Source organism: Lissotriton helveticus, chromosome 9 (genome assembly GCF_964261635.1).
Source record: "Lissotriton helveticus chromosome 9, aLisHel1.1, whole genome shotgun sequence".
NCBI lineage: Eukaryota > Metazoa > Chordata > Amphibia > Caudata > Salamandridae > Lissotriton > Lissotriton helveticus.
In genome coordinates, this window is record NC_136070.1 from 586,289,982 (window position 1) to 586,315,147 (window position 25,166).

Genomic DNA, 25,166 nt, shown 5'->3' on the forward strand with positions numbered 1-25,166 from the left:
CAATACTTGAATGTAACACCTAGGACTACAGATGCTTTGAAACTCTTCTATATTAACAAGATTGAACAAAACGCTTTTGATCGCGGTGTACGCATTGTTCCCAATTTGTCTGTTTTCCTACCATTGTTGGAAATAATGATTATTTGTTTTAATACATCAGGTGTATTAAAAATTTCACAGGCTGCGTGTACTATACATGTTTGAGGGATTTTTCTAAGAGGAATCCCCCTGCAATCAAGTGAATATCTCTCAGCCCAAATACAATCTTTTTGGAACTTTTATTTCAATTTTGGAGCTGCTGAAGAGGAGTAACTGAGAAACGAATCTTTAAATTTGTTTGCACCAAAACCCATTCAGTTATCACAGTGTAAGCATAAAGAGTTTGTTTCAGATTCAAGAAAAAGAGCTTGTGTATATTGTAACTCAACTGGTTTTAATTTCCCGATGCGGGGGGATAATTTGTCATCATTCTTCAAATTAGAATAAAACCACAACATTTCATACATAACGATAGAGAAAAGAAATCCGAACTAAAGTGAACTTGTGAGGGCAGTACATTACCCCTCTGTTTCAAGAGAGACACAATACAGTCAAGAGCAATATATTTTGGCAGGAAATGTCAGTGTTGTAATGGGATCTGGATTACACATGCCTGTCTGCTGACTAACAGGATACCATTTAGGCTTTTCTGATGGTCAGAAATTGTTCCCCCTCTGATACAACTGATATTACTTTCAATTTCCTCTTCCCTTCTCATCATACCCATAATGGTCTTCTCTAGCCCTTTCTAAACAGGACGCACACCCTTTGGTCACAGGATAAAGATCAAGGCAGCACACTATAATGTGCCACTGGGTCGGTGGTTAAAGCTGGTGCAGGCACATGCCTTCTATTGGACACTTTTTACCACATATTTGAACTCTTCTAGTCCTCGCCTCCCATCCATAGTAAATGTAAACATTTGGAGACTAGGGTCTCAAAAGTATCTCAAGTGCTGCAGGGACAGTAGTAGTCTACAACTGCAGTGACGGCTCATTTATGATCTCAGACCATGTCCTCAAGCCAAGCTTCTTGTCCACTAGTTTATATGAGGGGGCGTGTAGTACTGCTCCAGGGTCCTTGAAGGCAGACCTCAGGAAAACAACAGAGTTTCCGACAATAGTCAGTCCGTGTTGTTGACAGAACTGGGTGGCCTGCAGCTGACTTTCAAAGCCCAGCAATTGGGCTAGGCGGTCCAATGGATAACGACAATTCTTGCTGCTGAAGCCATGGCTGAAGATGAGCAAGGCTTGGCGCTGGCATGGCGCCACATGGCGGTGGATGGAGCAGGACTGGAGAGGAGACAGCTGTCTCAAGAGACGGAAAAAGCGTGGAAAGTTGCCTTCCAAGTAGGCTCGGTTGACGGCCATCGCCATGCGCACCTCTGGTGTTTTTCGGATGTGGGTGGGAAGCAGCAAGGCCTGGCACAACGCCTCTAGCGATCCTGTGAAGAAATGAGAAAGGGGTTAAACAAGTCATGCCCCAGCCACACAAAACAAACAATCAACAATCTATCTGTTGCAAGGAGGACAATAGCTACTATTCACAAGGGAACCAGACATGGTATACATTTGAAAGATCTTCTAATGGAAAGCTCCTGCACACAATGTACATGCGTCCTGTATCATCAGAGCTTGAAGCAGGTTTTCCAACTCAAAAACTGTTTCCAGCACCTCTTGGATTACCCTTCTGCCATCAAGATGAGTGGATTGATTGCTCCAACTCTTCCTTACTAAAAATTATCTTAATATAGGTCTCCTGCGCTGCACTTCAGACACTGGGCAATATAAGAGAGCGCAACCTGGAAGGTATACTGTGACAAGGGTAGAAGTGGAAAGTAATACCCTCACACTATACAATTAAAAACAAGCATTTACAATGCAATGGTTTTGCCTTTGTTAAAGTTAGAGCTATTGGCATTGCTCTTGACATTATTTTTATTTATGTTTTTTTTAACATAAATAAATGGCATTGTCATTTACAATGCCACTAGCTTTATATCTCGCAAATGACACACACAAACACACACAGAGCCCCCCCCACACACACCCACACAGAGCCCCCCACACACACAGCCACACAGAGCCCCCCACACACACAGCCACACAGAGCCCCCACACACACAGCCACACAAAGCCCCCCACACACACAGCCACACAAAGCTTCCTACACACACAGCCACACAGAAGAAGTCCACATTTGTAAAGCGCACAATCACCCGTAAGGGTCTCTAGGCGCTGGGGGCCGTCGGGAAGATTAAGCGAGCTATTGCCCAGAGTCACATGGCGCTGGGCTAACCTGCCGCCGGAGCCGGGGATCAAACCGTGGTCCCCAGATTCCAGCGTCAGTCACCCTGGCCGCGGCGCCACACCAGAGCCCTCCACACACACCCACACAGCACAAGCGGGCAACAGGGGCACACGGAGGCACAAGCAGGCAACAGGGGCACACGGAGGCACAAGCAGGCAACAGGGGCACACGGAGGCACAAGCAGGCAACAGGGGCACACGGAGGCACAAGCAGGCAACAGGGGCACACGGAGGCACAAGCAGGCAACAGGGGCACACAGAGGCACAAGCAGGCAACAGGGGCACACAGAGGCACAAGCAGGCAACAGGGGCACGAAAACAGAGGCACAAGCAGGCAACAGGGGCACGAAAACGGAGGCACAAGCAGGCAACAGGGGTGAGTGAGCGACTCCGTCAGAATAGAGGAGCCTGCAGTTGGACAGAAGTTGCTGACTGACAACTAAACAGTACGAGAGGAGGTTTTGGCACGCTTAAGGTTAAGTTGTTGACAAGAATTTCGGAAAAGACTCAACATCATTTTGCTTTTCACTGGTTGGGGGTTGTGCACGCTGCCTCCTACAGTTAGGACATTTGTACTACAGCCTGCACATGATGATTGGAGGTTTGGTGTGCTAGTAAACTTGTCCTCACCCGGAAGAGACACTTTAAGCCGTGGATGCTTTCACGCACTGTGAGCAGGGCTCACCGGTGGCACATGCTCGGAGCCTCTCAGACGCTTCTCTTTTGCTCACGATGAACTCCCTGTGGAAGGGCCTTGCATGGAGTTTCGTTTCGGAAAGGCTGGGCCTTTCCTGGTGCGAAGACAATGCAGCCTTGCTCGGGGGGGTGAAGGGAGCCCGCGGCCTTTTGTTGTCATGCATATCTCGCCTGGTGGGGGTCTGTTGGCTGCCATCGCCCCGCCCCCGCCTTGTGCAGGGTTTCGCATACCCCAATCCGACCACCCACAACAACAACCTGTACAACGAGGACCCGTGCCATCTACAGCAGCCGGCATGCCTGCGCACTGTAACATTTATATAGCGCTTACAACTATGGGGGGCGCAGATACACCGTCTGCAACCAAGTATTAATCGGAATGCACTTAAGAAGCAGACAGCTGACTTCTCGCTACCCTCACTCAACCCGCTCGAGAAGAAGGAATACAAAACTCAAATCAGGGTCCATTTCTTTTACAACCTGTGCGCTGGCATCACCAACATCTGCGCTCATTCGCCCCGCTGGGGGGAGCCCTGCAAGGGGGGCAACGGGGCAAGGGACTTTTGAAAACTAGCACAAACTACCAGAAAGGTTTGCCCCGTGTTGGCACACACGGCGCCTCCGGAAAAGAATATTCAGCACCAGCTGTCCTTAAAACTTAGCAAAAAATGCAAGCAACTTAGCAGCATAATAGACCACGCCGGCGGACTTACATTCGTCGGTCCTGCGGCTTCAACTGCCGGTGCATGGCCAGAGAAAATCCGAAGTAGCTGCCGGGGTCGCCTGTCTTGAGGATGGCGTCGTCCGTGTCCAGGTTGAAAGCGCACACCCAGGCGCACAGGGACAGGAGGTGCAGGGTCAGGTGGAAGAGCATCGCCCTGCTAGCGGCAGCCATGGCTGGGGGTCGTTCAGTCAGCGCCGGTCGGGATCCTGCACCTTGCTCTGTGCCTGCGCTCCCTCCCTCTGCTCAGCTCCCGCGATGCTCCGCCCTCGGGTCTCCTCCCTCGCTCGGGTCCCTGCCTGCCACGCTCTGAATGGTGTCCTTGTTCTCTCCAGAGACTCCTCCAGCTTTTAACAAGTACTAGCTGCACAGTCCGTAAGCCCGCCTCCTGCCCCTCTCCAGAGCCCTGCTGCCGCTGGCCTTTGAAACCATGGCGGCAATTACTGAAACCACCATCACGTTCAGACACCATCCTTCTTAACGCCATCTCCATTACACTTAAAACGCCAGTCACAGACTCGATGTAAAAACCTATCCAGGTTGACAACTCGTTTAAGTGTCTAGCCCTCTTGCTGCACCAAGTGACGTCACAGCCATTTTCAGTAGTACAATTGCAGAACTTAGCCCCATGTCCACCATACCAATTTAAGACACATTCCCTCTGCCTGCAGCATTTGTTGTCAACCCCCAACCCCAAAATGATCCCCCTCACTTGTGCAGTATCCAAGTGAGACCCACAACACTTACAATGGAATCAGAGGTCGCTAGAATTTATCGTTTGAAAATTCGACTTGCAGGCATATCGCTGTAAATGAAAATGACACGTTTCCTGATGAGAACCATGTCGATGGTTACATAATCTACTTCACGTTAATGCACGGTTCAAGTTGAACGAATAACTGCACAAAAAAGGTGCACCTACTACAACACTTGTAATAACGGTTAGAAATATATAACGTGAGCAGCAGTGGGAAAAAGACAGCGCTGACAGACTTCCGTGTGCTGCAATGTAAACGCTTTAAATAAACACTGTCTGGGTAAAACAAGTTCAGCTCGGAATTCTGCTGCTTCTGTCTGCATGTGTAAGGAGGCGAATGCTTTCTGAAGACGGCCACAGTGCAGGACTGTACACACTGCCATGGGTTTTTAAAAATTGCACAACGCATGGAGTGGCCGGCAGCCATGTGGTTGGGTTAATCTGCTGCCTGTCATGCATGGGCGTGAGGCGGGCGAAGGGGCGGGACAAACCAGGTGACAGCGGCACTAGGAAGCAGCACTGTGACACCTGAACACAGAGGGTAGCCACTGGTTTTGATCTAGCTGCCAAGAACCGGTTCCCCTCCCAGATGTCACGAGGCCCCGCTCCCTGCCCAGTCGCTTGTGAGCGGACTCTGCGTCCTGGGACCGCTCCAGTTTTCTGTCTTTTGGGAACGAGTTTGGAAGTGCAGAGATGCTGAACGCTGTGTTCGGAAGGGACCGCTTCTCCTACGAAAGGGTGCACGCACAGGAGAAGGTAGGGGAAGAACTTCAACTATTGCATGTTGTATTTGTGCAGCTTTCTTGGAGTGAATCGGTTAGCTGGGTGTCGGATTGCAGCATGTAACAATGCCCTACTCCTCGCAGCTACCTGCAATCGATATTATGGTTTGTAAGTAATCCTGTTTCTGTCAAGTTTCATTGAAATGCCGCCCCCGTGCTGTCTGTTGCTCCCTGTGCGTGGTTCCCGGGCGGAGACGCTACAAGCAGTTCAGCGGGATGCAGCGGCTGTCTAGTTTCGAAACTCTAATAATAAGCACCGGCAGCCTCACAGTGATGCAGGCGTTTGTTTACACGCGTGACTGAGGGGAGGAGCTGTGTCATCACTCACTGCTGGGAGGGGGCGGGAAAGGGGAAGGAGAGACACAGAAGACGGCCGGAGCAGGAAGGCGGGTGCCGGCAATGCCGGAACAGATTCGGGGGCGTTCCCGGCTTTCGGCTGACGTCGCGTGACGTCGGCAAAAGCCAAAGAATGTCGGGAACGCCCCCGAATCTGGTCCGGCATTGACGGACAGGCCCCTCGTCCAATGGCTAGGCTCCATTTATGGAGCCAGCCAATAAATGACGAGGCCCGACCCAAACCCCACTACAGTTCTCATCAGGTTTTCGCCTGCGCGAAAAAGCTGCGCAGAGCGCAGCTTTCGCCAGGCAAAACCTAAAAAGTGACTGTAATGTAGATCAAAAATTCAGTTTAACTGGTGCTACAACAGACTACACCCCTGCTATCACGAAGCGTAACCAAATTGATTACTAGAAGTAATCCCAGACAAATTAAACCCAAATTGTCCAGAGCACACAACCAGATTAAAGTATTTTATATATTATTTAGAAAAGTAAGAAGTTTTTATTCTAATACTAGATTTTTTTTTAAATCACATTACCACAACAAACTAATGTCTCCACATTTAGTGCACATAGAATAAACCGAAATGCAAATTACATTAACCGTCACAATAAGCCCAGACAGTAATGTTCAACACAGAGAGCACAATGCAACAAAAATAGCATGCCTTAAAGTATTCTAATAATACTTGGCTATATCGACTGCGCTCACTGTGATCAGCAAACATTACCAATCTCTACATATGACACACAAGCATGGTATTATTGGAGTGCTTTAAGAGAAGCTATTGTTGTTGCGTTGTGCTCTCTGTTTACTGTCAGTCATAATAACATTCTTCTGATTCACAAGGTATCCATAGGAGCATAGTCCATACAATAAAAACATATAAAATGCACAGTAAATAAAATCACATAAAAGACAGATAAAATGTAATCCAAATCAAAGCATTTAAAGAATACAGTCCATTCTAATCAGTGCTGCAAACTTAATCGGTAAACATGGAGCTGCGAGCCCAGACAGACATTTTCAGAAAAGCACTAACGTAAAAACTGATCTCATAATCAGGGAGTTGTAACAGGAGCCTAAAGGCTAGCATAAAGTCCCTAATGTTACGTCTTTTAATACACAAGGAGTAAAGAATGCTCCTTCAGCGGCGGCCTTAGGCATGTGCAAGCTGTGCACCTGCACAGGGCCGCCAAACCCCAGGGGCCGCCACGCCAATATATATCCTTAATATAATAATGCTCTGAGGATGGATACATATTTGCGTGGCGGCCCCTGGCAGGGATTTGGCGGCCTCCGGCTGTTCCACTTCCAAACACCATGCCCCCCCCCACCCCTCTTAACTGGTCTCTGCGTTCCGCCCCGCCCGGACCCCTTCTTCCGGGGCCCCTACCAACGCTCCCTGCCCAGGGCCACCATGACCCTAGAGCCGCTCCTGGCTCCTTCGACCTAATATAAAAGTTACAAAAATGTATAAAAATGCTGCATGGACTGTCCAGAGCTCCCATCGCAAGGGTAGGTGCTCGAATCCAGATTTTGTTTGGGAAGCCCAATGGGAAGCACAGTAGGTATTCAACTGTGCTAGCTCTAAAACTGAACAATAAGCTACTTTCCCAACGTCCCATAAATATAGTAAGGTATCTGGACGGTGGTGGTTCTTCTATCATACTCAAATAGGCTGCCACACTCGCCTTCCCCCTCTCTACAGTTATTATTGCACTATAATCAAATTATATAAGGCTTGCTCACCAGCAAGGAGGCTGTCCATAATGATATCCTTGGTCAAACTGGCCTCCTTTCCCCCCCATATTGCTAGCCATAATAAGGTAGGACGTGCTCTGATGTAGTCCATTATGTATGGGACGCCCAGTTCTGCATGGGAGATTAAATGAGGGACAAGACAGGAACTACCAGGAACTTTCTGCAAAACCGGTTTTCTTCAGATTGAATGGCATCACTTTTGGAGGTGTCCCACATCCCAGCCCTGTATGCGGCAATCGGAGTACACTTTGTTTTTTAGATTTGCAGCAGTGGGATAAGATTTCCCCCACTAAATGGTTGGGGTAAGCTGAGTAGTGAGTGACTCAATAGCCCTAGACAGTTTCATTCTACACTGAGTGATATGTGGTAGCCATGATCCTGTTGCAGCAAAAGTAACCCCAGATATGAAAAGGTGCTGGTGCATTTTAAACTGTTTGACCCAACAAAGAGAGTTGACAACTCATATCTCTTCGCACCACCAGCCGTGATATAGGATTTAGTCAGATTAGTTTATAAATCCAGTGTGCCCATAAAATCCACAGAAGCATGCACTTAAAGGCGCAGGGCTTTTGGCGTTCGTACCATCAGCACTGCGTTGTCTGCAAAGAGGAGTGAAGGGAGTGATAAACCATTAACTTTCGGAATGTCTGGGATAGCAGAAGTTAAAAAAGGATGGAGCTTATTAATGTAAAAAATGAATAAAAGAAGGGCTAATAGGCACCTTTGGTTTAATTCGCATTAGACATCTACGTCATCTGATACATCTCCATGGGTACTAAGTGGAATTATCGCTTTCATATCCCAGTGCAAATAAGCTAAGAAGTGCACCAGTGCCTCATCCATCCCAGAGGAAAGGAGGAGTTAAGTCCATAGCTTTGAGTGATTGACGCTGTCGAACACTGAGGTCAGGTCTATAAAAGCCAATTATAAAGGAGATTGTTTGGCTATAGCATATTTTCCAGCAACCAAATTTAGGTTCAGACTTTGCTCAATTGTCCCAATCCAGTTCCCAAACCTGTATTGACAAGGGTACAAAATAGACCCGTCCTGTGCCCACTCATTATTCTATTGCACAGGATCCTTTCTGTTGTGTCACTTAAACATACAGGCCTGTAACAGCCCAGCTGAGAACCGTCACCCTTAAAAATTGGCACTATAATAGAGGTTGTCCATGATTATGGAAGTGGAGAAATAGGTTATTAAAAACATTCACTAGTAAGGGGGCCCAGAAATCGAGATTACACTTTATAAGATTAATTGAATTAATTAATTGGGGAGAGGAGTTGGCCTAACGGCTAGTGCGCTCGACCTCGGACCGGGGGATCTGGGTTCAAGTCTCGGTAACGACGCCAAAACCTCCTGTGATTCTGGGCAAATCACTTAATCTCCCCGTACCTAAAATGAAAGTGTGTCCTCATGTAACGTAACTTGAAAATATGTAAAGCGCTCTGATACCGGATTCAGTTCGGGTCTAGTTCGCGCTATATAAAACTCTGCAAAAAAAATAAAAAATAAAAAATACTAAATTGGGATACCATCCGGGCCAGGAGCCTTAACACAAATGCTCTGACCTATGGCATATTCCACCTCACTCAGGGTTATCAGAATACCTGTATAATTATTAGGAACCTCGAAGGGTTCAATCTCATCAGTCATAGCAGCACAGAGGTTTGTAAAATGAGCGTCCCATATCTCACTACGAATATGACAATTGATTGTGGACGCCATTTGGTTCCTTCGTCTCATGTCTGATAGAGCGGAACAAAAAAAGTTTGCTATTCTTCTTGTTTGCTGCTAATACTAAAGATTCCTACTATTGGAATAAATCCTCCCTCCTTCGCCTAGTATTTACTTCCTTACATTGTTTTCGTAGGGAAGCCACCATCAAGGTGTCCCTAGGTTGCGCCGTCGGTGTATTACGGAAAAAGAGATTTGACTCAGAATAATCAGTGTTAAACCACCTAAGATTCATCGTTTCTTTATATTGGTGCAAAGGTCATTAAAATCACCTACCACACGATGTTTTGTATCACCTTCACTCGGCAAGCCTCAACCAATTCCATATTCTCCTTGATTATTTTAGTGAAATATGTGGCTGGCTCCTGAAGCCTCCATTCCAATCTTAGATCGTCTGTGGACGGCTAAAGATTACTGGCTCCACATTCGACCCTATATTGCAGCTTTTGAGACATTGAGAATACCACCTCTATAGGATTATGATCCCAAAAATATGAGGGAATTACTTTCCCATATAACAGAGGCTCTATCAAATTGGCCGATATGAAAAAATAATTAAGTATAGAGGAACAACCTCTTCCCCCTATAAGTGGGTATCAATGTGTCGTTACAACCAGCCTTGTCCATTAATTACATTGTTCAAGTGCTGGAAGGCCAAGTATGACATCAGCTCTAAGCCATAGAGCCAGGGCTCACGGGGTTTACTAGTTTACTGGTTGCAACTCCTTTGATTGTACTAACAGGGTTAATCTAAAATCACCTGAAAGGCAAAGGTCAACCAAGTGCCCTTTACTTACAGCATTGCTCGACAGTGAAGTGATATGGTCAATTAGGATTGGGAATTTTGTGTTAGGAATATTGGTGAAATCGTTACTATAGAAATTAACTAAATATAGAGTCAAACCCCTTTTACATTTAACAGCCTGAAAACTATTATTAGGAGTCTCGACTGACCTGGTGCAGCCCTCAGCAGATCATTTCACCCAGGTGGCTAAGCCTCCGATGCACGACCAGATCGAGAGGCATTTGCCGCCATACTAGGATATTAAAATCCATCAATTACCATATTCTGAGTTGCCCACGTTTCCTGAAGCATAATAATGCCATACTGTATTATAAAAGTTTGCCATTCTGGTAATAGAACCTTAGATTGTAGTCCTGCCACATTCCAATGTAATATCTTCAACTCAGTGTCACACGGGCCCTTGGCATGGTCTGTTTACTGACTATGAGGACATCAATTTGTTGTGGTAATGTGATTTTTAATCTACTATTAAAATAAACACTACTGGTACTTTTCCAAGTTATATGTACAATACTTTAAAATGGTTTTGTGCTTCGGACAATTTGTGTTTCATTAACCTGGTAGGTATGAGCCCATGGAGTGCATTGTGTGATTGTGAAAATGGAAACCTGCCTTCAAATGTATTTCTAAGTTAAAAAAGAGACACCTACTGGGTTCATATGCGGTCACTCACCAGAAGTGTAACTAAAACAATTAGAATACTGGGGGGCTCAGAGAACCCTAAATATACAGAACTGTTTGCACGACCTAGAACAATTACGGCGCACACCTTCAGCAACAGACTATTGCAAGGTCCCTTCATACTCATCTGAAGGTGGGATTTCAAGACCATAAAGGAGTGAACAGCATGATTAATGGAGTTTTCAGTGGATTAATTATCTAAGGTGATCTACTTGCAAGCAATCTGCCCAATAAAAAAAACACAGCTTCCATCACCATGTGAGAACACCAAATCAATAACCTTGTAATTACTCATGAAGGAACACTTTGAGAGAGAAAAGAAAAACATTTTAATGAATTGCCAGAACCGAAACTTAGGATCGGGGTATAGGATAGAAAGGAATTAAGCACCCTACAGATAAGAGTCAGATCGATTTGCTGCAAATAATGATTTGGTAGACTGTGGATGGAGGGATCAAATTTGCTTCTGCTGTAGCAGAAGGCCCAATGGGTGACGATCCAGTGCTTTTCATGGAACAATTATTACAATGCTACTAGTTACTACTGAAACAGGAAAGCCAAAGAGTGCATTAAGTAAGACCACATCACTCAGGCTGCATGAATTCTCTACACAAATGTATCATACACCTTCTATAGCATAAGCATGCACGCCACCTAGAAGCGATAGCCAAGAATGCTCTAATGATGAGAAAACAGTTGTTACTGAAATTGACTCCAAATAAACCATATTAGATTGGAAGAGACTTCTGGTGCAGCCCTCAGCAAATAATTTCACCCAGGTGGCTAAGCCTCCGATGCACGACCAGATGGAGAGGCATTTGCCGCCATACTAGGATATTAAAATCCATCCATTACCATATTCTGAGTTGCCCAAGTTTCCTGAAGCATAATAATGTCATACTGTCTTATAAAAGTTTGCCATTCTGGTAATAGAACCTTAGATTGTAGTCCTGCCACATTCCAATGTAATATCTTCAACTCAGTGTCACACGGGCCCTTGGCATGGTCTGTTTACTGACTACGAGGACATCAATTTGATGTGGTAATGTGATTTTTAATCTACTATTAAAATTAACACTTCTAGTACTTTTCCAAGTTATATGTATAATACATTTAAATGGTTGTGTGCTTCGGACAATTTGTGTTTCATTAACCTGGTGGGTATGAGCCCATGGAGTGCCTTGTGTGATTGTGAAAATGGAAACCTGCCTTCAAATGTATTTCTAAGTTAAAAAAGAGACACCTACTGGGTTCTTATGCGGTCACTCACCAGAAGGGTAACTCTAAAACAATTAGAATACTGGGGGGGCTCAGAGACCCCTAAATATACAGAACTGTTTGCACGACCTAGAACAATTACGGAGCACACCTTCAGCAACAGACTATTGCAAGGTCCCCTCATACTCATCTGAAGGTGGGATTTCAAGACCATAAAGGAGTGAACAGCATGATTAATGGAGTTTTCAGTGGATTAATTATCTAAGGTGATCTACTTGCAAGCAATCTGCCCAATAAAAAAAACACAGCTTCCATCACCATGTGAGAACACCAAATCAATAACCTTGTAATTACTCATGAAGGAACACTTCGAGAGAGAAAATAAAAACATGTTAATGAATTGTCAGAACCGAAACTTAGGATAGGACTATAGGATAGAAAGGAATTAAGCACCCTACAGATAAGAGTCAGATCGATTTGCTGCAAATAATGATTTGGTAGATTGTGGATGGAGGGATCAAACTTGCTTCTTCTGTATCAGAAGGCCCAATGGGTGACGATCCAGTGCTTTTTATGGAACAATTATTACAATGCTACTAGTTACTACTGAAACAGGAAAGCCAAAGAGTGCATTAAGTAAGACCACATCACTCAGGCTGCATGAATTCTCTACACAAATGTATAATACACCTTCTATAGCATAAGCATGCACGCCACCTAGAAGCAATAGCCAAGAATGCTCTACATCTAGTTAATGATGAGAACACAGTTGTTACTGAAATTGACTCCAAAGAAACCATATTAGATTGGAAGAGATTTCTGGACATGCACTCTGGTTTGAGCGAATGGGACATACATGTTGGACTACTGGGTTCAGCCAGACTGAACGTCACAAAAGATAACAAGAGCATTGGCTCCACTGAACATGAAGTCCTCGCAGATGTCCTGATATTTCATGAGGCAGATTCTATGACCACTTCGCCATGGAATGTTCCTAAGGTTGCAAACAATTAAAACCTTGAGCAGGACTTGCCTCAGAAAGAGGCAAAAGGGATACATTGTGATATAAACAAATAAGACCATGTCGTTCATTACAAGATCAGAATTTAGTAACTGCCCTATTCAAATTTGAAAACACTGAGCAAAATCAAGATCACCTATTATATTGTCAATTACAGAGACAAACAGTCTGAAAGGCACTATATGAAATACTGAACAGACCATATCAACTTTGGTGATCTCAATGGGAAACCCCTCGCTGTGCACCTTCCCCTCCCATGAAAAGTAAAGATTTTCGCCATGCAGTGTATAGATATCAATAAGGACTCAATGCCTTCTCATAGTACATTATTAGAATGTATATCAAGACGAAGCTAGCGCAGAACACATTCTTCAAAAAGAGACAGATTAAGGAAGTACAGCTCAGGTTCAAGAAGAAAACTAAACAAATAATTGAAATACTTAGAGTCCATGTACGTATGTTCTGAGTCAAGTAATGAGAGCTAAATGTGTTCTTCTTAAAAGATTTATAAAATCAGATGAATACTCGCTATTTTACCTAAAGCAAAACTACTGTGAGCAGGGGGGAAGCAGCAGACTACTCGAGCGGCAAAGAAAGGTTGACAATGAAAAAGTTTCATCCGTTGATGGTAGCAACGTAGACACTAGTACTACCACAATGTTCACTACTAACCCATTTACTATATTCTACATCAACTTTAATCAGCTTTGAATTAACATACTGTCATGGGGACAAAGGTCGGTACATAAGAAATAGACTATGAAAGATCAGTCAGTGAGATGATCCCTCGGGGGATGATGGCTTTCCCATAAATTTAACATAATATCTGGATAATACACCACTCCATTAATCAAGGGTAATTCCAGAGGCTGAGGAAAATGTTAACTTTTTTTAAACAAAGTTCAAAAGGGTGTTAAAAAAATTGGTTTCCAACTGGGCAGAGGTGTCACCAAACAGGAGACCTTTCAACAAATATCCATTGTAATTTCTTACATAAACATGCTGGCTAAGGTTCGACCAAAAAAATTGCTAACATATTTCTCCAGCTCATCCATGGCCCTGAAGTATGATTCTTCCCTGGTAGAGCAGTGGGGTACAACGAGGTCCTTTAACGAACACTCAAACAAAGAATACGCTTGTCAACCCAAAGTGTCAAAAAGACATTAGATAAAGAGAACTAGATTACCTATGGAGCACCATAGATCAATTTGAACTGGGGTGGAAATGTATGCATAAAGTGAAATTTTTATGTCACACTTCTATGTAATGGGGGGTATGGAAGATTTCATTCAGGTGTCTTTCCTATAGACAAAGGGTCAAGATGCAAAATTAATTGGGGGAAATGCGAGCCATTACCTATTAGAAAGCGAACACATAATGCAGGCATAGGACCACATTATTTGCATTAGATTCCTCAAAGGCGTGAAATATCTATTTACAATTCTACATAATGGATTGAAGAACTGGATGCAGAAGAATCTAGACCTCCCTTTAGTCCAAAGTAACTTTGAACTGAAATACATTTTTTCTGGGATTCTCTAAAAGCAAGAATCTTGAGTGCATCAGGAAAGATGTTCAAACCCTAACAAACCTTGCGCATGCCTGCTTGGTCATCCCAATTAGGAACTATATTATTCAGTATACCAAATTTCAGAATTAGCAGTCGTTGTCGACACATCTGAGCAAAGGCCAAACTGAAATAAATGGAAAGCTTTAATGAGGCCAACACCCACTGACATGGAAACGGTATAGGAAAGCAAGGTATCTATCCAGCTACGTTCGAATATGCTGAAATTCGATGCAGATCACTTAGAAGCACTATTTTGAAAAATATTTGAATACATTTTATTTAATGGATCCCATTTACAGTCAAGGTATCTGAAAAAGAAATTCCTTTCCAAGAAAAACATTAACAGATGCCAAAAGTATCCCCTTTACAGAAGACGATCCATTACCGCAGCCTATTTCAGAGGATGTAATATAAATCGACCCCAATAACGACACAAAACAATACAGAAAGCTGCCGTTGTTCACTAATATCTAAACAAATAGAGAGATTTTAGAGGGTTAGTTTAATCCATATAGTCTGTCTCAGTAGAAAATAATTCCCCAAAAATGTATCAAAAGATTTCCAATTAAAAAATACCAGGATACCGCAGAGCAAAGTGCAAAGCACAAGAGAAGTGAAACATAAGCTTCTGCAGTTGAAGAAATAACATAACAGGCACCAAGTCACATACAAAATTCATATACATTACATTGGTGACAAACAGTAAGTGTCTGACATGCCCATAGTGATATACCTCAAATTTAAGGAACTATCCAGCATTTGGTGATTACTGGGCCCAGGTACGTGTGTGGTCAGGACTGAAACAGAATGTTACCCAGTCCATCCCAGGATTTCATTGAGATTCCAAAATTATATACGAATGTATTGGGACAGAGTTCAGAGGTCGTGGATGCCAAATAATGCATCTTATATAATTAGCTTACAGGATACCAGTGTATGTGTAAGAGATGTTTATCGCCTCAATGATTGAGAGAAGATTTTTGATGTTTGGGGTCCTATGTTGGTGACGCATTCTTCCTAGAGTGAGGATATAATAACAGACCTGTGCAATGTTCCGTTTTGCTTACTTTACTTCTCCCAACTGGATTGAAATGAGAGGTGGTACAGGAGGGACCGTGAGACACAGAATATTGATTGAATAATGGGGACGCATTGCAGAACGGACGCTGCACTTGGGACTTTGCTGCTTTTACTCTTTCTCCTCTACTCCTCGCGGTACCCGCTCCGCGGGTCCCGCATCGTGAGGGGAGTCTGACCATCGCCGGGGGCCACTGCTGAGGGACAAGCAGGAGAGGACTGTGCGAGGCGGGGCTGCGAGCGCGGGTGCTGGGACTCTGTTTCCCAGGAGCACCCGCCTGCCTGGATTGTGATCACCTGGGCCGCTCTCCCCGACCCCTCCCCCTCCTAGTCAGTGATTATTATATTTTGAGGCCAGTTCTCCCGCGGCGCGGGAGGGCGCCGGGAGAAGCCCGGGACAAGGGCGGGACCGTCTGTGGCCGTCCGGGGCCGCAGGAGGCCGGGCCGGGCCCACCCCCCTTGTTCGCGTATTTGCTTCCTGGACGCACTTCTGGCCACAATCCCCGGCCAAATATAACTTTGTATTTGTATAATGCCGTCCCCTGCAAAGGAGAGTACTCCACTGAAGCCGGGAGGAGCTAAAAGCAGGACCTTAGAGAATTATTTCTCGCGGGCGGGGGGGGGAGGGGGACAAAGAGTGTAACCTGTCTCGATTAAGGGCTGAAAGGAGACGCTCAATAGACAATTTGAAAAACACCCCCCTTGGAGATCAATCCACTATGCCCAGGGAGGAGCTGTCCTTAATAGACGATGTCCCACTCCTGTTGAGGGGTTGTATGAACACATCACCAGTTGAAGCTATGAGTATAGTTCCAGTTACCAGTCCCAGCCCCACTAGGGTGACTATTGATTTAGTCTCCCAACCACCCCTAGGTCCTAAGGCTAGTAAAGTTCAACCCATACCTGCCATTGCGCAAGGAGCACTTGGGCCTCCCCCTAATAAACGTAGAAGAAAGTCGAAGGGCGTGCAGGGAAGGAATAAACCAAAAATCTCGCGTTTGGACTTTGGGAAGTCTTCTACTAAACCCCCTGTACTAGTAACAAAGTTACCGGTTGATCCACATCCCAAATCTACTGCCCAGGATAACTTAGCGCCCGCCTCAACAACAATAAACGTGGGAACTAATATCGCTAACCTTCCCCTTTCTGTTGTGCCGCTTGGGAACCTGGAATTCTTGCTAAGGTCTCTATTATTACCGATTAGCGAGAGTATAAAAAAGATCGAGATCAGACTAACCATACTGGAGACCACATTAGGTAGTCTGAAAATCCCGGCTGATCACCAGAAAAGGAACTTAGTACACACTCCCATTACTTTAGCCCCCCAACAGCCTGCAAATAGGGCTGCAAATACAGTCCCCTCACAAGCCGCAAATACGGCGGTTTCGCAACATCCTTTAAAAAATAACCCTGTATCAACTAGGCCCCCTAATTTTAACATCCCCATTCCCCCGTCAGGTTCGGTTAATTCGGCACAGCAGGTAGACAGTACCACACTGATCCCCCTAATGAAACTTCCCCCGAGACCACGTAGGCCCAACCTACCCCCCGAGACTAATGATTTTACTGTAGTCTTGGCAGGTGTTCCCCCACTTGAAATAGGTGAAACTGAGGATTTTTGTGCCTTGAAAAGTAGGGTCATTAAGTGGCTAAACACAAATAGACCCCTCCCGTTACACCTTAATAATGAAATCATAATGGTAAGAAGGGTGCCATGGGTGGGGAGAACCCAAAAATCCATTATTGGGGACTGCATACTGGTGAGTTTTAGGGACACAAACACAGTGACCTATATATGTCAAGGGAAAAATAGATCTAGGGAATCCACTATTCAAACCCTTCAGGTGTCTTTCTTCTTTCCCATCACTCCAGTCCCATTGAAGCCGCCACAAATGCAATACAACTGGGAGAGGGTTGGCAGGAGGGGGAGACACCAGGATCCTAACTATAGATCTTCATTTGGCCGACCAGAACCACCCATTCACACCTATAATCGGTTCAATTGTCTGAATGATTTAGAGGGGGTGGATTGACAGATGGATAATGCCCCCCAGGGTCATATGGAAAAGAGTGCCTTAGTAGAGGTGTTGGGAGTGCGGAGCTCTTATGTTCAGCAAACTGAAATGACTGGCGTTGGGAAACCAGGGTGCGTCGAACCCAAGGTTACAGCCACAGAATGTACAGGAGGGGGACATGGGCTGGCCATGCAGGGGCCAACACAGGAGATTTTATCAAACCTACAGGAGGGTTTAGAAGGGAGGGGGGAGGGAATGCGACTGATTTCCTGGAATGTAGCGGGGATAGCGGGTAAATTCACCAACAAGGAATGGGTTGATTTTATTAGGAAATTTCATGTCATATGTGTTCAGGAGACATGGGCTTTGGTGAGCAATTACCACCTACAGGGGTACAAGTGCTTTTTTGTTCCTGCCCGAAAATCCAGATCCGGGAGTGCAATGGGCGGGCTGTCCATTTATATTGATTTAGACCTCCCAGGCACCTGGTCTTCTCCAGATTGGAACTCATATGGGATCCAGGTAGCTCGGTTCCTTGGAAAGGGGCTAAGACTCTCTATTTTTAACATCTATAACACTGAGTCAGCAAACAACCATACCCCGCTACTAGCTGAACTAGACCAGAGGCTGGAACAAGAAATAATATCCCAAAATAAAGGGCAGTCTTATGGTCTGCTATTAATGGGAGATTTTAACTGCCATCTCTGTCCGGCATTGGTCACGGCAAATTCAGATTGGTCACAATGCCCATTGGAAAAGGGGCCGCATTTCTCTCACACACCCACTGGGTCGGCTCTTGGTCTACTTCGGCTGAAGTATGACTTAGAACACACCATTACCATGATTGACCCACAGTTGGATGGTACACTTCCTCCAACTTTTAAGGGCAGGGGCTGCTCATCCATTATAGATTATATTTTGGCTTCGAGATCCCTGATAAACAAAATAGTTAGGGCAGGGATAGAATGGAGCAGCTTTAGCGACCACAACCCTCTCGTTTTGGTGCTCTCATATAGGGGGGTGCTGGAACTAGACCCCGTGGTATAATTGAGGAGAGGGTCACAGACCAAGGTAGGCGACTGAAATGGTCCAAAATAGATGGGGCAAAGTTTTTCAAAACCCTGGGTGATAAGGGCCTACCGGCCATTAACGATTGTCTAGACTTAGAAGTTCAGGGATCAAGGTTACTGGAAGCATTTGAGCAGATTGCTAACCTGATCGATGGCCTACTTAAGTCCAGTGCGCCCCCTCGTAACCTGGTCAATCCTCGGTGGTTTGACAAAGACTGCTCTAAGGCACTAAGGGAGCTGAAATGCTGCCTAAAGCTAAAACCGAGGGACCCCCAAAAAATTAGGGCGTGCAGAGAGAAATATAATAAAGAGACTAAAAGGAGGAAACTTGCCCTGCAGGCAGAAGCTTGGGCAGACTTAAGAGAGGCAGGGGAAAGAAAGGATCTTGCGGGCTTCTGGAGAATTATTAATAGTCCGACTTTTCAAGAAAATGATTCCCCGGACATAGGGGCTAACATCCTACCGGAACAGTGGATCTCACATTTCAGAGGTTTATATAATTATGAGTCCGGTACCTCTGTAGAGCCACTGGTAACCCTAAGTCAGGTTTCTCCGGTGGTATTTACTCTTAAAGAGATCACTGTAGGGATGGAGGGTCTGACTAAAAATAAAGCTCCGGGCCCGGATGGGATCCCCCCTGACCTATTTCTCAGTAATATAGATTTATGGGCCCCTTTGATGACCAGGGTCATAAATACTGCCATCTCTTGTGACCTGCCACCATCCTGGTCAAAAGCAATTATTGTGCCAATTTTTAAGAAGGGCAACAGGGACGACCCTAAGTGCTATCGGCCGATTTCCCTGATTGACGTATCGGCCAAACTCTTGGGTAGGGCAATCCTTAACAGACTGTCCGAGTGGACCGATGAGAATAACATCTTCTCGGACACTCAATACGGGTTCAGGACAGGGAGGTCTACCAGCGACCAATGCCTGAACCTTTACATGCTGACTGCCAAATACACTTTGGCTAGTGATGAACCTATTTATATGGGTTTCATGGATTTGGCAGCAGCATTTGACCACGTCAATAGAGGAAAGCTATGGGACATGATGTCAAGTATGGGGATTGAGAGTGGTTTAATCACCATACTAAGGGAATTACATAGCGACACTACGGCCAGGGTCCGATTTAACAGGGAGGGAGGTTTGTCTGACTCCTTTCCATGCAAGAGCGGAGTAAGACAAGGTTGCATCCTTGCCCCTTTTCTGTTTTCCCTTTACATTAACAACCTGGAGCAGTTTCTTTTGGGTTTAAAGGCAGATTCCCCCAGGGTCGGGCAGAGGCATATCCCTGTCTTGCTTTACGCGGATGACGCGGTTCTGCTCGCGCGTACCCCGCATAGCCTACAAATCCTGATTGATGGGTTCGTTAACTTCATGAGCACCCTGGATCTATCTGTTAACCTGGGTAAATCTTATGTGCTCCTGGCCGGCAAAAAACCTTCCTCAAAATGTATTTATACAATAGGTACCCATATTTTAGAGGAGGTCAAAACGTTCACTTATCTCGGAGTGACTTTCGATGGCGCTTTACAGTTTAACTCCTTGGTGACAGAACGTTGTAGCAAAATGATTGCCTCAAATGGGGCTATAGCAGGATACGGCAGGAGACTAGGTAGATGGAGCCTGGAACAGGTGGTGAATTTGTATTGCTCTGTATCATGCTCCAAAGTAATCTACGGGGCAGAAGTATGGGGCTTTGTGAACACTACTAGAATCCAACAGGAAGAAAACAAATATTTGAAATCTATCCTGAGGGTACCAACTAGCACCGCTGGGTTTATAGCTCACAGGGAGCTAGGGAGGCCATACCTGGATGACCTGTTAAAATTTAGGCCAATCGTGGCCTGGTTAAAAATATGGGCTAACCCAGAGGCGCATCTAAGCAGAGAAATTTTATTGGACTGCTTAGATAGGACCAACTGCATGCGTATCCCTTGGCTCAAATATGTGAAAAATACCCTTGAAGACTTAGGTTTTGGAAACCTCTTCACGAACCCCACAACAATTTTAGCCCAGCATAAGAAACAAGTAGGGGAAATTTTCCTAGAGCGGAAAATCCATTACAGAGCTGAGGCAGAAACACTCAAAAAGACTGTGAGGGCGCATAATTTGGTGAAGAGTGTGGAGGGTATGGAGCCTTATCTGTATCTCATGCACAATGCACAGGATAGATTTCTTATGTGCCGTTTCAGACTGAATTTACTTCCTTTTATGTTGGCTTCCCCAGCAGGTTTTTCCACATCAATTGAGCAGAAGGGACCCTGCGGCTGCGACAATAGGTCTCCGCAGGACTCCCTTCATTTTGTTTTGCTCTGTCCCTATTTTTCTATGCCCAGGCGCAGTTTTCTTGTAAATATTTTAAAAAATGCCCATCAGGAACAAGCCAGGGATGCACTAGTCTTTTTGCAAAAAGCTTCCGATCCCCTTACCCTGTGTTGTATCATGAATTTTATTAAGGTTGCGGTCCGATTAAGGATGACCAGGGGTTAGGTATGAAAGACTTGGACTCTTTATTGTATGCTTATGGATTTGTATATTGATATCTTTTTATCCATGCTAGCTTTGTATAAGGATCTTCACTAATGTTTAATAACTTTTTATTATTGTATATATGTTTGTGCTTTTATGGTGTTTTTTAATCACCGAATAAAGATTCTTAAATGAAAAATGATTCATTTGTGAACAAGTAATGCGCTTTTTGGTTTAAAAAGTACTTTATGGTTGCTATGACCTAAAAGTCTCTATGAATACAGGGCATATATTCTATTGAAGTGAACTCAACCCGCATAATACGAGTCTAACTAGACGCAAAGTTCTTTCCCAAACAAAGTATTTTTGGATAGCTTCCACATGCATTTCTGTGTTGTTAGCTAGTATTTCTAACTAGCTCTGCTGTGAGCTATGTTCTCTGTAAGGGTTCCATTTAGGAACAAAATAAAAAAGGTGGCAGTAAGGAGACTCGGGGCTATTGGAATATTTTTTGTTATGAACATGGTGAAGCCAATCCTGATTTACTGGTGAAAGTCTCAGAGGAATGAACAAATCCATTGCAGGGCTGGCCCTGTTATTTGGGGTCTATGGTGGTCGACTGTACCAGAGACCACTCTCAGATCCAGTAGCACCAGGCTTCTAGAGAGTGATCAGCTAAATATGGCATGAAAGCCTCCCTCATATTAACCCAATTATTCTGTAAGCTTATGGACGGTTTAAAATTCAATTCAGGATCCTGCAATAGAATCCATGATTGTACAAATTCTTGCAGTGGTTTTGTGACGAGCACGCTCAAGATCTCATAACTTAGCCGACTGCTTTTATAGAAGTATGGTTCTGGGAGCAGGTTTGAGGATCCTTGAGGCACATCCTTGTTCAAGGGAGGTGTTCAGGACCTCTGGTATCAGTAGTACTCTGGTCATGTGGACCTTGACCAAGGATGGTAGGTATGATTCTAACACAGTGTTAGATGCTATGATTATACCTACATTCTAAAGATGTTAAATATAACACATAGTTGAAGCTATAGAGAAGTGTGGGTGGGTGCATTGTTATTGACATCTTAGACACAGAGTAGATAGAGAGTATGCATGGATCGCTTATATAGATACAAGGCAGGCACTGTGCAAGCTTCCTACTCACCAAGATTATACAGCAAGAACAGTGCCTGGTACTCTGCCTCCTGCTCGTACATCCCACTCCGGTAGCAGCGACAGAGCCACCCAAAACATTCTTGCACATGAGTGTCATTGATGCGCGGGTCAAAGTGGCAAAGCGGGGCCTCACAAAGTCGGTAACCTGCACAAAGCAGAAAGCCCAAGCACTTCTCCAAGATGGCGACACAGACCTCCCCACCCACCCGCTGGATGGTCATGTCCTGACGCACAGCCCGCAGCCGGTCAAACACAAAACTGTACACCTGGGACCAGGGAACATCAGACCGAGGTAGCACATCATCCACCAGATACTGAACCGTTTGCAGCAGCACAGCTGGAGGACGCAGGTCGCTTGGTTTGGTGGAATCTTTTCCAGCCGCCGGCCTTGCATACTCCTTCACAATCTTGAGAGGGTCAGCTCTGGGTAAGCGGTGCTGCTCGGTACCATCCAGAACCTCAAATGGGTGGAGTCTCTTCTGTGCCTCTCTCTCACGCCTCTCTCGCTCTGGACACATGTAAATGCATGTGCCAGTTGGAAAGCTTGCAGCTGAAGGGGTGGCAGTGTTGTCCATATGGTGCAGGAAGGATGGAGTTGTAGAAGGCACATGAACCTCCATGGAGTACCTGGAACCAAAACATGACAGTCAAGGTTAGATTGGAGTGGGCCTATTCACTGTTCACCAACTCTCCACTGCCACCTAATACAGAAACGTTATGTACCTCTCCAACAGTCCATTTCTAGATTTGGTATGACCCCATTAAACTCTTGATAGTGTTTGAATGGGTGCACTTCCACATGGATCTGAGATATCTTGTGGCCAAGACTCATTTCAGCCGTGTATCAATGGAGTCGTACGCGTTGAACATGGATTTTTTCAGTTAAGTGCTAAGTGGTGCTTCTTAATAGGTTTAAACTTCTGTTCCTTTCTTTTCAAAGGACGAGCGTTTATAACCCTACAGATTGTGTTAGGTAGTGCGGCTCAGGCAGTGATTGCTTGGGCACTCAATGTCTTCATGTGTAGGTACTGGCATGAGTGCTGCTTATGAAGTAACTAGCACCTGTCTTTCTTACACTGGAAATGTGTCAGAATGCATGGATGGCGCAAGAACGTTCAGCTGTTAAAGCTGGAAAAAATTAAAAAGGGGTTACTGTGGGGAAAAAAATGACAATGTAGAGTTGAGTGGCATGGAGAGGAGTACCGTGGAGTGCCATGGAGTAACATACAGTGTTGTGCAGTGTCGTGAAAGGAGTAGAGTGTCGTAGAGAGGAAGGGTGTAGAGTTGAGTGGCGTAGAGTGGAGTAGTGTCAGATTGGCGAAGAGCGGAGTGGCGTAGAGTAGAGATGAGTGGCATAGAGGGTGTTGAGTGAAGTACAGTGTTGTAGAGTAGAGTGACGCAGAGCGAATAGATTGTCAGAGTGGAGTAGTGTGTCATAGAATAGAGTGGAGTAAAGTGGCATGGATTGGCATGAAGGTTATTGCGTAGAGCGCAAGAGTGGAGCAGGGTCGTAGGATGGCAGAGTGGAGTAGAGTGCAATGACAGAGTGGAGTAGAGTGTCAGCGGAGCAGAGTTTAGTGCATTAGAGCATCTTAGAGTGGAGTAAAGTGTCAGTGGAGTGCTGCCGAGTGCCCTAGTGTGAAGTGGCGTAAAGTACAGTGGTGCAGAGTAGATTGGTGTAGACTGCAATAGGGTAGAGTGCATTGGTTTTGAATGAAGTAGTGTAGGGTGCATTGGCATATAATAGAATAGAGTACAATGGCATTGAGTAGAAAGGTGCAGAGTAGATTAGAGTGGCGTGGAAAGCAATCACGTAGATTGGAGTAGAGTGAAGTGCAACAGAGTGGAGTGGTGCAGGGAAGAATGCAGTGGAGTAGGATGCAGTAGAGTGTTGCAGAGTAGAGTGTAGTGGACTACGGTACAGTGGCAGAGAGTGCAGTCATGTAGGGTCACAGAGTGTAGGGTCGCAGAGTGCAGGGTCGCAGAGTGGTCCAGAGAGCAGTGACGTAGAGTGATGTAACGTGCAGTGGCACTGAGTGGCATAGAGTCAAATTTTGTACAGTATAGTGGCATAAAGTGCAGTGGTGCAAAGTAGCTGGTGTAGATGCAGTGGCATATGATGCACTGATTTTGAGTAAAGTGGTGCAGAGTGCATTGGCGTAGAGTGCTGTGGTTTAGAGTACAGTGGCATAGCGTAGACTGCAGAGGCGCAGAGTAGCCCAGCATAGAGTGGCTTAGAGTGTAGTGGCAGAGTGGAGTGGCGTAGAGTAGATTGTTTCCGAGTAGAGTGGAGTTGTGCAAGGTAGAGTATAGTGGTGCAGGGTAGAGCGTAGTGGCATAGAGTAGAGTGGTGCAGCATTGATTGCAGTGGCATAGAGAGGAGTGGTGCAGAGTGGAGTGGCACAGAGTAGTTTGTTTCAGAGTAGAGGAAAGTGGTGTTCAAGTGGTGCAGAGTGGAGTGGTATAGAGAAGTGATGTGGTGTAGAGTGGAGTGATGCAGAGTGGAGTGATGCAGACTGAAGTAGCCTAGACTGGAGTGGTGTAGAGTGCACTGGTGCATAGTTAAGTGAGGTAGAGTGCCCTGGCATAGAGCAGAGCTGTGCACAGTACATTAGAATGGCATAGCGTGGTGAAGTGGCATTGAGTAAAGTGGTGCAGAGTAGAGTGGCAGAGTTCAGTGGCAGAAAGTGCAGTGCTGCAGTAGAGTGTCAGAGTGCAGTGATGTAGAGTGGCCTCGAGTGCAGTGATGTAGAGTGGCCTCGAGTGCAGTGATGTAGAGTGGTGCGGCGTGAAGTGACAGAGTGCAATGGTGCAGAGTGGTGTAGAGTACAGTGAAGTGGTGTGTAGTAGATTGGTATAGAGTGCAGTGGCTCAGTGTATTGGTTTTGAGTAAAGCGGTGAGAGTGCAGTGGCA

At 45.3% G+C, this 25,166-nt stretch overlaps 1 protein-coding gene across 1 annotated transcript in view; it reads right to left on the bottom strand.

Annotated features, from left to right (window-relative positions):
* Window positions 1-264: 264 nt before the first annotated feature.
* SAC3D1 (SAC3 domain containing 1) overlaps window positions 265-25,166 on the bottom strand; it is a 64,000-nt gene continuing 39,098 nt past the window's right edge. The window contains exons 2-3 of the mRNA XM_078662116.1: window positions 22,242-22,879; window positions 265-1,483 (exon numbers count right to left, since the gene is read on the bottom strand). Coding sequence (XP_078518242.1) covers window positions 1,014-1,483; window positions 22,242-22,872 — 1,101 coding nt within the window. The 5' untranslated portion in view covers window positions 22,873-22,879 and the 3' untranslated portion in view covers window positions 265-1,013. The remainder of the gene's footprint in view (window positions 1,484-22,241; window positions 22,880-25,166) is intronic.